This window comes from Cetorhinus maximus, chromosome 20, assembly GCF_964194155.1.
Source record: "Cetorhinus maximus chromosome 20, sCetMax3.hap1.1, whole genome shotgun sequence".
Classification (NCBI taxonomy): Eukaryota; Metazoa; Chordata; class Chondrichthyes; order Lamniformes; family Cetorhinidae; genus Cetorhinus; species Cetorhinus maximus.
Genome location: NC_135898.1, coordinates 54857412 through 54873346, shown reverse-complemented (window position 1 = coordinate 54873346; position 15935 = coordinate 54857412). Strand labels below are relative to the sequence as shown.

General features: G+C 47.7%; 1 protein-coding gene across 2 annotated transcripts in view; it reads left to right on the top strand.

Annotated features, from left to right (window-relative positions):
* The window catches only part of LOC144694384 (factor VII-activating protease-like), an 82322-nt gene that overhangs the window by 42278 nt on the left and 24109 nt on the right, over positions 1-15935 (top strand). For both annotated transcript variants that reach the window (XM_078564703.1, XM_078564704.1), the window contains exons 5-6: positions 10043-10159; positions 12005-12124. In XM_078564703.1, coding sequence (XP_078420829.1) covers positions 10043-10159; positions 12005-12124 — 237 coding nt within the window. The remainder of the gene's footprint in view (positions 1-10042; positions 10160-12004; positions 12125-15935) is intronic.

Genomic DNA, 15935 nt, shown 5'->3' with positions numbered 1-15935 from the left:
TGGAGCATATTTAAGCTTCAGTACTTTATTGCTTATACCCCATTTCTCCCATCAGCATTGCCTGAAGGTACGACTGGCGGTTCCCGATCATGCTCAATGGATCAACGGCCCACCACATATGACCATTTCGAATTAAAATTTGTGACCATGGCCAGTCGTTGGGTGAGGGGATGCACAGCACTGCATTGAAATGAGAGCCGTGTGGCCCCAACATAGACAACGACACAGTTAGCGACGCTCAGACCTGTAGGTTTGAACACCAGGAAACTAGTTTGGTCATAGTCTGTCACCTGATTAACTGTAACACAGCTCTTAATAAAAAGGGGGCAACACAAGAGGAGATGTGGAACTGTTCTGTTTACAGTTGAGCATATTATCTACATGTTGTGAACATCCATGCCACGTTTGTGTTTCTAATATTTCTTCTTTTTCCCAGCTACCGCTATGTCTTAGTGCCTCCCCGACATCCAAAGCGGAGGGGGATGCAGCCAGCTGGCTGATTCACCCTGTTTGTGATGACCTTGGTGGTTCTCCTCTGTTGGGTTAAGAGCTGGAGGCCCTGGCCTGCTTTGGGTATCCTGCTCTGGAGCAGGTGCACCCTCCTTGGCCCATGGAGCTGGAGCAGATGGGGTCACAGGAAGAGGGGAGTTAATCGGTGGGACACTCCTGGAGTCAACTGGATGGATGGCCCCGGGGTGCTTAGCTGCTGGTCCTCCTCCCTATGGATGCCTCCTGTGGAGAAGGGACAGCTAGAGTGAGAGTGAGCTGCCCCATACCCCTCTCATTTTGACATTATTGGAGGCCAGCTATGGCGTCAGCGATGGAGTTCAGCCCGCGCAGCAGTGCAGGACCGATATCCTGGACCAAGGTCTCCATGGCGGCCGTCATTCTGTCAGTGCTGACCTCAGTGTGTTGGCATAACTGCACAATCACCTTGGACTGAATGCGGGCGGACTCCTTCATTGTACGTTGCAATCTGAGGATTGCAGCTGACATCCCTTCCTGATGTCCCCGCGCTTGTCGTTGCAGCTCCAGCAACTGACTTAGGACTGAATCCTGAGGCTCATCATCAGACTCGGACTCAGCAGAATCGTGGCCTCCAGCAGTCCTCCAAGTGCCAGCGACTTCAGATGTCCCTACCTCCACCTGCTGTGGACCAGATTGTGTGCTGTGCTCACCAGATTGTAATTCTGAGCCTGCTCTAAACGTAGGTCCCATGGAGGTGTGTGTATCTGCACTGGTGGAGGGTGTGGGTGAGCGCTGTGATGATTCTTCTAAGGTACTGTCCTCAAGGTCATCATCCAAGATGCTCTGAGGGCTGGAGCCAGGGGCCTAGTTGCCTGATGGCGTTGAGCACATGGCAGATGTGCTTAGGAGAGAAAGTGGACATTGTTAGTGCTTGGCAGCCGAATGACAACAGTGCACTCACAATAACGCTGACAGAGGGTTGGTCAGGTGCAGGATCCTCATGTGGGTGCTTGCTGCCAACCTCACTGTCGCCACAGGAATGGTCAACACCATCTCCAACCAGTGCAATGGTTCTGTTCTCAAAGTCACTAAGGACTTAGAGTCTCACTGTGGGCGCCATATTTAAACGGCACAGTTCTCAATGCTTGCAGCCCAGGACAGCTCCATTGAAGAGATGGCCCCAAAACCCAGAAGAGTGCTGCCCCCTGGTTTAGTGATGCCTCACTTGAATGCCTGTTGGACGCCATGGAGGCCTCATATTGGGACAGGCAAACCAGAGGCCGCCCACGAGCAATCTGGCAGTTTTCATGTGGATACATAATTTATGAGGCAGAACGGGAACAATACGGTGCGAAAACCCGCCATGGCAGCCAGGGGAACAGTGTTGATTTCCATGCTCACTATTGCACTCGGTGCAATTCAGGGACAATTCCACCCTTTATAAGATCTTCAAGCTGTCAATCAAACTATGAACTGACAGGCACCCCACTGTGATACTGTGAGGCTGTGAAATCAGTCAAGCAGCATTAATCATATAACGTTAGCCCTCAGGCTTATGTCAACAGACATAGTGAAATAGCAAGCACTTTCTTTTTCAAATATTTAAAGGACAGGACATTTAAATCCATTGACAGCTTGACAGTTCCCCTTGACAGTTCCATTTGACAGCTCCTTTTGACAGTTCCATTTGACAGTTCCAATGAGCTTGACAGTTCCAATGGGTCTATTCACTTTTTATGCACATTCACATCTAATTTTACAACCTCAAAGGGCACCTTGCCTCTCCCAAACATGTCCCAGGACAATATCCAAAACCTTACCCCAAATAACTCCACTAACTTTAGACCTTCTTCTACCAGGTCAGCACAAGCCATATTTTAATATTCCACTAGCCAAAATGAGATTAGTCTGAAGACACTTTTAACCTGTACAGTTTCCTGCATGAACCACAGATGTGTAACGTGCAACTCACCCCTGTTCCCCTCTGAACCCCCGCTCCCTGCAAGCTGCCCCAGCTTTTGCAAGTTTAGTTTTGACCAAACTAATTGTGATGGGATATAGCTTTAATCTTGAGTAATGTAGATTAGATATTGAATGGATGGCAGACAAAATCCATTTTTTCTATATTATATCAACATAAAAAGTTATTCTATGGGAGCATCATTACAATGTGTTGCATTACAGAACATTACATCTAAATAATTATTAAGATTAGCGTAATTTCTTTTGCCCTTGGGATGTGGGTGATGGGAATATTCATTATACATCACTACTTGTCCTGAGGGCAGTAAGAGTCAACTTCATATTATGGGATTGGAATCATATGTAGGCCAGATCATGTAGGAGTGGCAAGTTGTCTTCCCAGAAGAACATTGGTAAAGAGTTAGATTTTTACAACATCCCTGCAGCTTTTGGGATCATTTTTAAGTACTAGCCAACAATTTACCAGAATTATCGATTCAATTTTCATGACATGCCACAATAGGATTATGAACTCACTACCTTTGGGTTGATAGTCTAGTACCATAATTGATAAGCTACCAAGCTAATTCTGAAAATAAAGAAAAATAGTCACAGTTGAGTCAGAATCCTGGAACTCTCTCCCTAACAGCACTGTGGGTGTACCTACACCACATGGATTGTAGCGGTTCAAGAAGGCAGCTCACCACCACCTTCTCAAGGGCACCTAGGGATGGACAGTAAATGCTGGCCCAACCGGCGAAGCCCACACCCCGCGAACGATTAAAAAAAAAATGAGTAGTTTCTACTGATGTTAAGTTATTGGAGGGAGTAGGTTTATATTCCATATCTTATCATGCTAGATTTTCATGAAGGGGTGTTAGTCTTACAACAGGCGCCACTGAAAGAATGACTAACATGCACAGCAAGGTTGAACTTAAAATATAGTTACTAAATCTAAGAAATTATTTAAGAAGCAAAGAACATAAGGGTAGGAAAATCAATGATATCCAAAACCTACTCTTTAAGAAAGTGCAAAGAATTCTGGGCTGAAAGTTATGGGGCAAGGGCGAGCAGGATAGAAGGTGGAGGTGTGGGGAGGGGGGCTGAAAAATCAGGAGGAAGTGGGGGAGGGTGCAGTGCTCATCAACCTTCTGCTGCCATGGCATTTTGTTAGCGACAGGAAAGGTAGAGGATGGCCCACCAGCCCCGTGGTAAATTGTGCCACCTATGTGGCCCATTAAGGGCCTCTTCCAGCAGCCACTGGTATTTTACCAGTGGGTGGGCCATCCCCTCCCCCACCTGGTAAGACCGCCTGGTGAACCCTAATGTCCTCCCTGCGGGCTCAGGGGAGGGTTCTCCTGATTGGGCACTCTGGCCCACAGAAGGAACCCCCAGCAGTAATGGCCATCCTGCAGCAACACTCCCGCCTGCCCTCACCAACCACCTCCCCATCTTGTTGGAGTCGGCCTTACTGGCCTCTGTGACCCTTAGCCCCGCTTACCCTCCTGAGATACCAACGTCAGTTAATGAGCCTCATAGCTGGGTGCCTTTTGATTGGGTGGTAGCTCTTGGAGCTATCCCTTAAATAGATGGGAGCCCCAACAGTTGCTCATTAGCTAAAGGCAAAATACTGTGGATGCTGGAAATCTGGAACAAAAACAAAAAACGCTGGAAAAACTCAGCAGATCTGACAGCACCTGTGCAGAGAAAGACAGAGTTAATGTTTTGAGTTCGACATGGACTCGAAGCGTTAACTCTGTCTTTCTCTCCACAGATGCTGTCAGAGCTGCTGAGCTTTTCCAGCATTTTTTGTAGTTGCTCATTAGCTGTTTGATTGGAATAGAATCCAACTGGAGCCCACCCAAATGGGCAAAGTGAGAGTGCCCCCAGCTTCCTGGCCCATTGTCAGGACCACCAATCCCCTGACAAAATGCAGCCCAATAAATGGGCCAAGTACAAAACTAAAGTACAACATAATTTATCTTTTAAAAATGTAATATCCTTGAATATTAGCACAAGTAAGATCCTTTTCTGTTCTGTGTAAGGATGGCAGGATGAACTGTAGGCTACATTTAATAAACGACTTGGGAGAGAATTTTCCCCATGTCGGGTGGGCCGAGCGGGAGTGGGCACGGGTGGGCACAGACCTGATCGCCACCCACGATTGGGTCCACACCGCCATTTTATGCGGGTGGGCCAATTAAGGCCAGCGTATTTCTCGACTCCCGAGGATAGCGGGAGTGGGCGGGCGGCAGCAGGAGTGCACAGACCGTCGGGTTCAATGGCGACCCGGCGGCCTGTTTAAATGAAGGCCTGACAGTCTTTGCAAGGCTGTACACAATGGCCGGCAGAAGAGCACAGTAGAGGGCTACTATGCAGCACTCAAATCCAGAGGGTAGGCCAGCGGGGCTGGCCAGGCCGGAGGTTAGGGCAGCAGGGCAGTGTGTCCCTCGGTTCTCGGATGAGTGCCAGCTGCCCTCCTGGAGGAGGTGGCAGCACGGCGGGAGGCCCATCTTCCGAGGAACGGGAGGCGGAGGCCCCCCCCACCTGACCAAACATGCGTGGGAGGAGGTGGCCGAGAGTGTTCGCTCCCATAATGCAGTGCGGCGCTCATGGGTCCAGTGCTATAGAAGATTCAATGACCTCCTGCGCTCGGGAAGGGTGAGTACCATGTTGGCTGAGGTCACTTAATGCAGCCGTCACCCTTTACACCCCCAACCAACCCCCGCCCCCTGCAAACCTGAGTACAGTAATGGCACTGAATCCTTCATGGCATGTATCCCTTGCTGGATGTGCCAGCAGCTATTGCCCATGCCCAGTTCACCCTGAGAGGGTTGAGCTAGGACGTGTTCTGTATCCGCAGCATGTGTGACACTGACACCCAGAGTATAGGATGGGGTTGAAAGTCAATGATCTGCACCTAGCAGAGTGCTGGAACTGTGAAGCATGTTGAAGTCAGGGTGCTAACATGCTGGGAGGGGAGCTTCCAGTTGGCGGGGCACCAATCCATCTGCTGGTCTTTGCGCTCCACATGCTTGTGCCTCCTTCCTTAGCAAAGTTACACCTCGTGGTGCCACATGTGAAGGAGGCAGCATTTGGGGGGGGTCAGCTCTGGCTTCTTTGCGTGAGTGTGCGCGCGGGATAATGAAGAACTGGAGTCCTGCAATGTCCCGCTCTGGCTGGGTTGGCAGGGATGCGATGGGAATCCAGGTGCAGGGTGAATTAATCAACGCCCTTCTTTTCAGGAGAAGACTGCGCACAATTCCACAGAGCGGGTGCAGACTGGCGGAGGTCAGGCCCAGATGGTGATCCTGACACCTTTTGAGCAACAGGCCATGGATCTGGAGAGGCGCCTTGCCCCCAGGTCCAGCGGTGGCGGTGAGCTGGGGTGCCACAGGGAGGTATGTTTGGTGAGCACCATGTGTGTCCCAGCAGCCATGGCACTGCTGAATGTTCAGTGATTGAAGTTTGCAACATGGATTGACCTTTGATTATGGAAGGATGAGCGTATAATGATCCGGGGGACCGGCATGCAAATTGACATTGTCTGCACTGTAACTAATCAAATGTCCTTGTTCTTCCTTTCAGCATCACCGGAGCAGGGCCGGGAGGAGGAGCCAGAGAGCCCACCTCTCGCCCCTGAAGTCCCAGAACAATTCCACTCACCAGCGTCACACCATCTCTGCCAGGCAGGAACCAGCGCAGATACTAGCACCTCAGTGGGAATTAGATCTTCGGCTAGTGTCCCAGGGCACAGCAGTGAGGGCACTTCACACTCGCTTGAGGTGCAGGCAGAGCCAGAGAGTACCCAGGGCACCGGCAGTTGGAGGACTGCTGGGGACCAGGCACATGCTCGGTCAGTGGCTGATGATGTGCCTCTGGAGTCGTTCGTGAGGCAGCAAACACTGGGAGTGCAGCAGGGTATGCGGGAGAATCTGGCGGAGATACATGAGGCAACGCGTGGCACGGTGCCCGTGCTTGAGGAGTCCATGCGGAGCATCACTGATGCAATGAGCCTCCTTCCTCCATGGAGAGAGTGGCGACTCTTGCGGAGAGGCTCCTCCAGGAGAACAATCAGGGCCTCCTGGGGTTGCGCTCGGACCTGCAAGCCCTCACAGCGGCATTGGCCTCAGCTGGTCAGTGCCCGTGTGGGAGATTGTTTGGGCACCAAGTATCCCAGCTCGGTGCACATCCACCTGTGGTGAGCAGGGAGGTCCGAAGCGACCTCACGTCGGTGCAGCAGCTCCTTTGCCCCTCTGCGGCGACTGGGGAGAAGCCAGCTGTGGAACTGGCCGCTCCCTCTCAGGCGGGGCCATCAAAGGCTCCACGAGCCTGAGGACGGCCGCCAAGGTCATTGAGGCCAACAGGACAGCACAGTGAGCAGGCTGTCTCGAATGCCAGTATCAGCGATGGGGCAGCACCTAGACATAGCACCCGTAAGCATAAATTTAAGGCACCTTAGGCACACCACAGGTTTCTCACTGGTGCTTTTATGTTGGCCTATAGTAGTTTATTGAAGAATCGGTGTGATGTGCAACACCTTTTTTTTGCTTTGAAGTTACATTTGTTCCCTCCATAAATTTTGACATGTTGCCATGCCTCAAGGTGATTCCTTACTTCTGCAAGTGGACGGGAAGCCATGATGTTATGAGTGAGTTGTTTGACATTGAGATTTATTGACAAGAGCCTTAGTTAATGTTTTAGCACTCAGGTATCGAGTGTGGAGCCTGCAGCCCTGGCGTGTGTTGAAGCTCCATCTGTGGTGGGCTGGCTGAAGGTTCTTTGGATTAAAGCCTCCCGGGTATCCCTGCCTCCCTGCAGTATGCTCGGATCAGCATCTAACCCCCCCAGCATTCTCCTGTGCATGCTCATCTTCGGACTCACTGCTGGACTCATCGTGTGCATCAGGAGCAACTGCGTTTACGTCTTCCTCACCCACTGTGTTGCCCCTTTCCAGCGCCAGATTGTGGAGAGTGCAGCATGCAACCACCATCAGTGACACACAATCTGGGGGGTACTGGAGTGCGCCCCCTGAGCTGTCCAGGCATTGGAAGCGCATCTTGAGAAGACCGACGGTTCTCTCCACCACAGCCCTTGTGGAGGCGTGGCTCCTATTGTACCGCTGCTCAGCCTCTGTTCTTGGATGGCGGAGAGGCGTCATGAGCCACCTTTTGAGGGGATAGCCCTTGTCACCCAGCAGCCATCCATCCAGCCGGGCTGGAGCACTGAAGAGCCCCGGCACCTGGGAGTGTCTGAGGATGTAGGCGTCGTGGGAGCTGCCTGGGTACCTTGCACAGGCTTGTAGAATCAGCATCCTGTGATCACACACTATCTGCACGTTCATGGGCTGGAAGCCCTTCCTGTTGACGAAGGCACCAGGCTCACCTGCTGGCGCTTTGATGGCCACATGTGTACGTCTATTGCACTCTGGACACGAGGGAAGCCAGCAATCGCCGCGAAGCCTCTGGCTCGCTGTGTCTGGCTTGCCTGGTCCCAGCGGTAATGGATGAAGGTCAATGCACACCTGAACAGAGTGTCTGTCGCCTGCTCGACACAATGTGGACAGCTGATTGAGTGACTCCACAAAGATCACCCGTCGACCTCCAGAAAGAGCCGGAGGCATAGAAGTTGAGGGCAGCTGTGACCTTCAGAGCCACTGGCATGGGGTGTCCACCCACACAGTTTGCGCAGATCTCAGGGCCTATCATCTGATAGATGGAGGTGACTGTCTCCCTTGAGAGGGGGAGCCTCCTTCGGCACTGCACCTCAGACATATTGCGGTAGCTGCTTCACCACCTGTAAACCCTGGCAGCAGGATAGTGGCGTCTTCTGCGGCCCCTTCCGCCTTGGACTTCCTGTTGGCTCTGCGCCCCTTGAGCCTGCGCCTGTCCTCCCAAAGGTGGCTCCCCTGGTGGCTGAATGTGGACTCCTGGCCTCCTCCCCCTTCCAGCCCTCCTTTCCTCCTCAGAGGAGGTGCCTCCAGTGTATAGTACAACTCCCATTCCCAGGCTAAGGGAAGGCTTCCTGAAAGCTGTAGGCCGCACAAATGATCTGTACTGTAGAGTCCTGACCTGAAGGCTTTTACTCATGTCCAAGCAGCTGGTATGAGTTTTGAAGCCTTCCTGCTCACACAGGCAAGTATCAGTAACTTACACAATTAAATATCTGACAGATAACATTCACGACTCCACTCACCCCTCTTATCCCCCCCATGGATGAGGTTTATACAAATGTCTCCTACCTGCCTGCCCATTGCGCCCGTGCGACATCCTGGAGATCGCACGGGCCCCAAAAAATTGCAGTCAGTTGCTGCCTCATGGGCCTTAACTACATGAATAATTAATGGGGGGCGTGCATCCGAGAACATCATACGCCCGCCCACCTAAATAACTCGATGGCGCATGGTGACGTCGGGACGCTCGCCAGACATTTTACGCATCGACGTGCGGGACCCACCCCCACACGCAGACAGGAAAATTCTGGCCTTGCACTTATTCAGTGCCTTTCACAATCTCAGGACATCCCAAAATGGTGGCATACAAACATTTACATCAATGTGCAAGGGAAGATGGGGCATTGGTTTAAGGCTTCTAGCAGTGCAACACCCCCTCAGCATTGCATTGGCACATGAGCCTAGAATTATCTGTTTAAGAGCTGGAGTGGGTCTTGAACCTACAGCTTTCTGGCTAAGAAATTAATGTACTACCAATTGAGCCACAACTGGCACCTAAACCTGCCTGTTGCTTTTTACCTCTTGGTAATTTGATTTAAGCACTGCACAAAACTTAGCGACAAGGTCGGTGTTAAAAGTTAACAGGGTTATTGTCCCTCCACAAAACAAATCCAAACATAAAGCCAAAATTAACCAAGCTTAGCTTTAATTGTAAAACAGTCAACATATTAAATGCATTCCAATTAGTTTCCTTTCCATTAGAGCATAACATTTGATGCTTGTACCAAATCTGGCGACAGCTTTCCAGGATTTGTTCAATTCAACACATTTGGCATCTGTTATTATTGCTGGTCTTCGGTGTAATTCTTGTGTAATTAAAGGAGGATGTAATATTATCATTTAAGTGATGAAATCTATAGAGAAACATTTCATTTGCTGTACTGCTTAAATTCCTTTTAGTAAAATTTACTCCTGAATAACAACAGAAAAGCATCCCACTGAAATTATACTTTTAATGATTCGAATTGCTTTCAAAACTTTCAAATATTATTTACTGTTTCATGAAACTTTAAAGATGGCAGGAAAACATTTCTCTGCTATTAATGACCGCAATCTGACAACATAAATAATTTTTCATATTAGGTTTAAATTATTTCCATACAATGCAGAAGTAACTGTACTTCAGTTGATATCTTGGTTGTGAAGAGCTGTAAGACATTGCAAGGATGTGAAAGGGACTATATAAATTCAAGTTCTTTCCGATCCCTAACCTCTTTTTAAACGGCATCAAGACCCTAGTTAAGACCGTGCTCATGGTTGGTTGATATTAATTCTTACAGGAGTCTGAGGTCCAATTCACATTCCACTTCTCAACAGGAAAGGGTAAGTCAGGTGGAAAACAGGTGGGCACATTTTAAAATTATGTTCTTTAAATTGCAGTGAACAATCCATGTAGGAAGAATACATGCAAGCGAGGGGAGTGTGTCCTCAACACTATTCCACCATACCACAAGTGCAAATGCGACTACCCGTTCAAACCACCACACTGTAAAAAACGTACGGTAACCATTTCTACTTTTCAACATGATATGCCTATATGTGTTTGTGTTTTTTATACTGCTTCGTGAAATGTTGCCAAGCAATCTGTCAAAGACAAAAGGACATTCTTCAAAACTATTACACAAGAGGAGTTCATGCAGGTGATTCTGCAATCCAGTGCTCCTCTGACAGAAAATCTCACTCCCATCTGAGCGTGTTGGATCATGGAATCACCCCTTGCATTGAAGCGCAGCAGAGCAACATGAATGAAAATGCTCCAAAAGGGATCAGTGAGAAAAATAAAGGGAAAAAATTGCAAGGCTGTCACAGAGAAGAGAGAGAGAATGGAGTATGACCCAAGTACAAAATTAAGTTGAAATCAGTCCAAAAAAATTAGGGAAAGCAGAAGAAAATGGAAAAGAATATAACAGCAGATGTAAAACAACTAATTAGTTCTTCCAAGGATATAATAGCAAAAAGGGTAGTTAAAGGAGAAAGTTACCACTGTTAGGGACTCAAATGAAGTTTGAATAGGAAGGGGATTATGAATCAAAAGGTATAATGCAAATTACCTTCCACAGAACCTTTGATAAATTCCCACAAGAAACTTTTTTCACAAATGTAAATGATGGTTGTAAGGGGGACTGGGTCACAAAGAAAGGAGATATTGACTGTAGTCCATAACAGACCTATATTGGAACACATCCATCCACATCACCCCCACCCAACACTACTTCCTGATCCTGCTATATATGAAAACCTGCAATCAAAGTCTCAATGTAATGTACTTGCTACAACTCATGGGGTACTGTGAACCAAGATGGGGTTTTATACATGGGCTTTGGAGGAGTAAATTAAACTTGCGAGGAGCTCTTGGTTTCTGCCACGAAACTGTCGAAGACTCAAGCCCATGCCTGAGCATATCTTCCTTAGGGGGAAGTAAACGGGTTCTCTTTCGGCTTGAAGTGGCTCCCAATAATTTGGAAGCTCAGAACAAAATCCAACCACTGTGGCTGGCTTAGTAGTCCAATACATGGTTGAACTGTAGTAATCGAAGATATTGTTAATCATTAACCGGTCAGGCTAGTCCATTAACTGAACCTGGAGGAATAGGATGGTACTTGGGTTTCCTTCCACTTGGCACCAGATAAACTAACAAAAAAAAACAATTCTTTGCCAGATAGGAAATTCCAAGGCTCCCTCCAAGTGGCCCTTGAGTATCATGTACAAAATTGGTGAGTTGCGGATACCAATCGGGTGTTCTCATGCCATTTGGCGTGCTGGGAAATTCATCCGGCTCAGATATGGAGCTGTCCCGTGGCTAATATCAGGAGAGGAGGAGGGAAACAAGAGGAGTGGCAGAGGCTCACAGTATTACTGCGGAGTCAGGAGTCAGGAATTGCACTCCTGATTCTCCTGGCTTCACAGTAATGTAAATACTCACTTGTACACATGGAGCAACAATGCAGTGCATGTGTGGTACAAGCTTCACCCAGCTTATGCCTAGCAAGGTCCTAAAGCAGGCAGTACACCCCGGTTAGCATATTCAATGGACCTAACATTTTAAACTGGTGGCCCAGACACTTGGATATTGCTGGCTGACAAATTGGGACTGAGCACACTTCAAGGGGAGATAAACTGTAAGAGAATGTGGCTGGAAACTTATCCCCAAAGTCAGGCAAAACAGGGGCATATTTCTCCTTATGTTTTTCTCTGGGTGTTTACTTCTGTTTCATTTTACATCGAACAGTTTCAAAGTAGAAAAAAATCATAACTCTGAAAAGAAAGGTTGCAATCTGAAATGAATATGCCTTTGGTGATGTTATGAAGTTTATACAATGTTTCCCAATCATCTCCTCTCAGCAACTCGCGTGTGCTCAAGAAACCCTTGTCAAAATGGAGGAATTTGCAGGAGTGGCAGAACAAGGAGATCTTTCTTCTGCATCTGTCCAAAATCATTCACCGGGCAATATTGTGAAACAGGTAACAATGTTCATTAAATTAATGTCATGGACAGAATTTATGTGTTCCCTTTTACTGCCCATGATTGTATGTAAAGGGTGTGTGTTTTCTTACCCTCAGAGTGATTGCCCCAATTAAATGGTTCTAACAGCAAGCTTTTTTGTGAATTTTAAAATAAAGAAGGTTATTTATTATCACACACTTGCTCAGGATGTTTAAAACACGATGGGTGGGATTTTACAGCAGCGGGATTTTACAGTCCCACCGAAGTCAATGGAATTTAGAATGGCTTGCCGCATTTTATGACCCTGTCCTTGCCGTGATGGGGTCATAAAATCCCGGCCAATGTCTCACTGACTTGTCTCACCCACAATATCACACATATAAAAAATAGATACAGATGAAGATAAAACAAAATGGTTACAACTTAGAGTTATCCCAGACTCTTTTGTGGCAGGCCTGTAGTTTCTTGGATGAGTTGATTCTTTATCTGAAATGAAGGTCTCTTAAAGCAGACATTCTCGGTAAGCCGGGAGGCTTCTTGTACTGAAATTTCCAGGAGGTTGGTTCTCAGGTGAACTTGGAGTTGGAACAGGTTGAAGGAGGAGTCCTTCTCCCACTTTCAAGGTATTTTTGTCACAGACAGAATTTATGGGCAGGATTTTTACCTTGTCAGGCAGGCACAGCGGGCAAGCCCAGGAGCACTCGTGAAGCCACCCGCGATTGGGCCCCAAAATCAATTTCATGCTGGCTGGCCATTTAACAGCCAGCCAGCATGAAACACGCACTGCAGCGCTTAGCGCTGCCTGCGTGGGGGTGGGAGGAGGACGAGCGCGGAGGTTTGTGCACATTCACGGGTGTGCGCAATGAAAGCACCCCGAGGCAGCTCAAAAATAAAAAAGTTACCACTGTTAAAAACATGTCCCCTCGTGTGACTCTGTCACATGAGCAGGGACATGTTATGAATGAAATTCGAAAATTTTTATTTAATTTTTAATTGCTATTGGCCTCATCCCATCTGTGGATAAGGGTTCCTAAAAAAAGCCAAAGGCCGCTTGGCCTTTTTGTCTGCCCGCCAACCGTAAGACTGGATGGGCAGTGAAAAATTTCATTCAATTATTACTTTAATGGCCTTAATAGGCCTGTTAATTGTTGGCAGGTGCACTGCCGACTCCCACACGTGCCCACCATCCGAAATATCATGCGAGTGCGTGATAATGTCGTGATGCTCGCCCAACGTCATCGCGCGTCATTTTACACTCGAGTGGGTTGAGCGCGCACCTGCCCGCTCAGCGAAAAATCCTGCCCGATGTATTCTTTTTTACTGCCCACCATCAATATGTTTGTATGTAAAAAGGTGTGTTTTCTTACCCTCAGAGTGAGAATCCCAATTAAATAATCGCTAGCAGCAAGCTTTTAATGAGTCTAAAAATAAAGGTTATTTATTAGCACACATTTGTCTTGGATTTTTTTCAAAATATGGCGTTTCATTCACTCACCTCATACACACAAAAATTAGATACAGATGAAGGTAAAACAGTACAATTACAATATATGATTGCTTCAGTCTTCTTCGTGGCAGGTCTGTAGTTTCTTAGATGAGTTGACACTTTAGTTGCAGTAAAGGTCTTGCAAATCAGAGGATTTGCAGTAAACTACGAGGCTTCTTGTAGTTGAATTTCTAAGACCATGGTTCTCAAGTGAACTTGAAGTTGGAACAATTTTGGGGGATTCTTTCTTCCACTTTCAAGGTATTGTTGTGTATTATCTTGGCTGCTTAGATGACTAGCAGCTGGTTCAATGGCTTTCTGATGGAACTCTGGACTAAATATTACAGGGAGATGGATAGCCCACCCCGCAGAAGTAACTTCGGGTGTGGGCTGCTCCACACCGGCTTGTCCTGCAACCATAACAGCAACCATGCTGCAGGCTAAACGAGACCAACTGGGACTGCCGCCCCTCACTGGGGAGGAAGTCCCATCCTCGGAAGCTGCCAGCCAATCGGATTGGCCGGCAGCTCCAACAGCCCTGCCAGTGCCAAGAGAGCATTAGTGGGTGCTGCTAGAGCTGCAATGGGGAACAAGAAGAAGGAACAATGGATCCCCAGAAACAGGTAAGTCTAGGGTCTTGGTCGAGGAGGGTTCAGACAGGGTAGGAAGTGGGGGGGTGCAGGGCAGTGGGGATGGTTGGTTTAAGGATGCACCTATGAAGGAAGAAAGTGGGGTTCTATCTTAGGCCCCCCCACCCCCACTGATCGGCAAAGGTAGATAGAACTCCCTCTCCCTGCCCTTTGAAGAACTTATTGAATAATTGGTCTGCCCACCCCCACCCGATTGCCCACGCTAAATGATTTATGGTGTAGGCAGCATATTATGCTCTGCCATAAGGGGTATTGACTTCCCATTTTCTGTTACTTTGGGTGTGGGTTGTCCCCAATATACCCCATGTCCTTTGGGGCACTACTGCCCACAGGCAGCTGGCTAGCTTATGCTGCACTGCCCTGTGGTTCTGCAACTGGGTGAAGCATCTCTCTCACTGTCTGCCTGCTGGTTTGGGAACTTCCTCTGTCCCTATTTAAATCCTGGTGGAAGGTGTCTGTTAACCAGACCTCTGGTTCAGCCCCTTCATTCCATTTAACTTCTACAGGCCTTGCCTTGCCCTCATTAAACCTTATTGGCTTGGTTTTGGCCTTTTTAGCCTTTATGAGTTCCATCTTGACCCTTCTTACATCCTCTGCTGACCTCCAGAAAGTCCTCTGACTTTCCTTCTATTTCCCTGATCCTTATTAACTCTGTCACACCCTTTAAGACGTTAGGGACTTCTTCAGTTTTCTGCAGCTGAACAGAATTTTTCTGGTTGGCTTCTGTTTCCCCAGTTTCCCTGGTCTGTGTTTGACCCTCTGGGCACAGTTCTTCACCAAGTCATTTCCCAACAATAGGTCCAATCTCTTTATGGGTAAGCTGAGCATAGAATAAGTCGCATTAGCTGACCCTGTATCACGAGTCTAAACTCTGCTAGCCATTGTAATTACTGTGCCAGTTTCTTGAAAGTGGTGAAGAGAGTTTCCATGTCCTCTTCTTCAACCTTGGGGATGAATTGGGAATGCTTTAGGAAATGAAAAGCTAGTCCTGGGCTAAGAGTATTTAAATTATCACAAGGTTAAGCCAGAGTCTCTCTAGGTGCTGCAATCTGTCTCAGTTCCCAATCTTTCTGGACCTGTAACTCTTCCTCAAGTTTTTCATGCTGGAAAACAGTCTCTCTCTCTCTCTCACTTCACCCCCACCACCTCTGTCTCTCGTTGTGTCTCTCTGCCCTGAGATTTTCTCTCTTTCTCTTTTTCCTGGAGTTCTCTCTCTGTTGCCTGAACTCTAACTCTAGCCTCCATTCTTCTAGGCAAATTTTGGCTAAGGTAAACTGGTCTGTTTCAGATTTTGTGTCTTCTACCTGTTCTGAATCTGCAGTGAGGCTCAGCCAGCAACTTTAATATATTGGGTCTCTGTGCTTTATTACGTATATTAAGCTCTATCTGCTTACCTATAACTTTTAGCTGTTCTGTGTTAAAGGGTGTTGGTTTTGGCCAAGTTAAGTCCATCTCTTGCATAAACGCTTTTACATCAAAAGTAGCTATCTTATTTTATATTGTTAGTACTCACAAAGCTCACTGCTGTAGTCCCTTTGTATTTTTGTTTCACAATTTTGGTTATGTTACTTTTCCCTTCTACTTCCAATTCCTTTCAAGTCAGATTTGTTTTGTTTACAATGGATTGAATCCTGGACCGCAGCACCCAATTTTACATGGGTAAAATTTATGGCCAGGATTTTTCATTGGTCG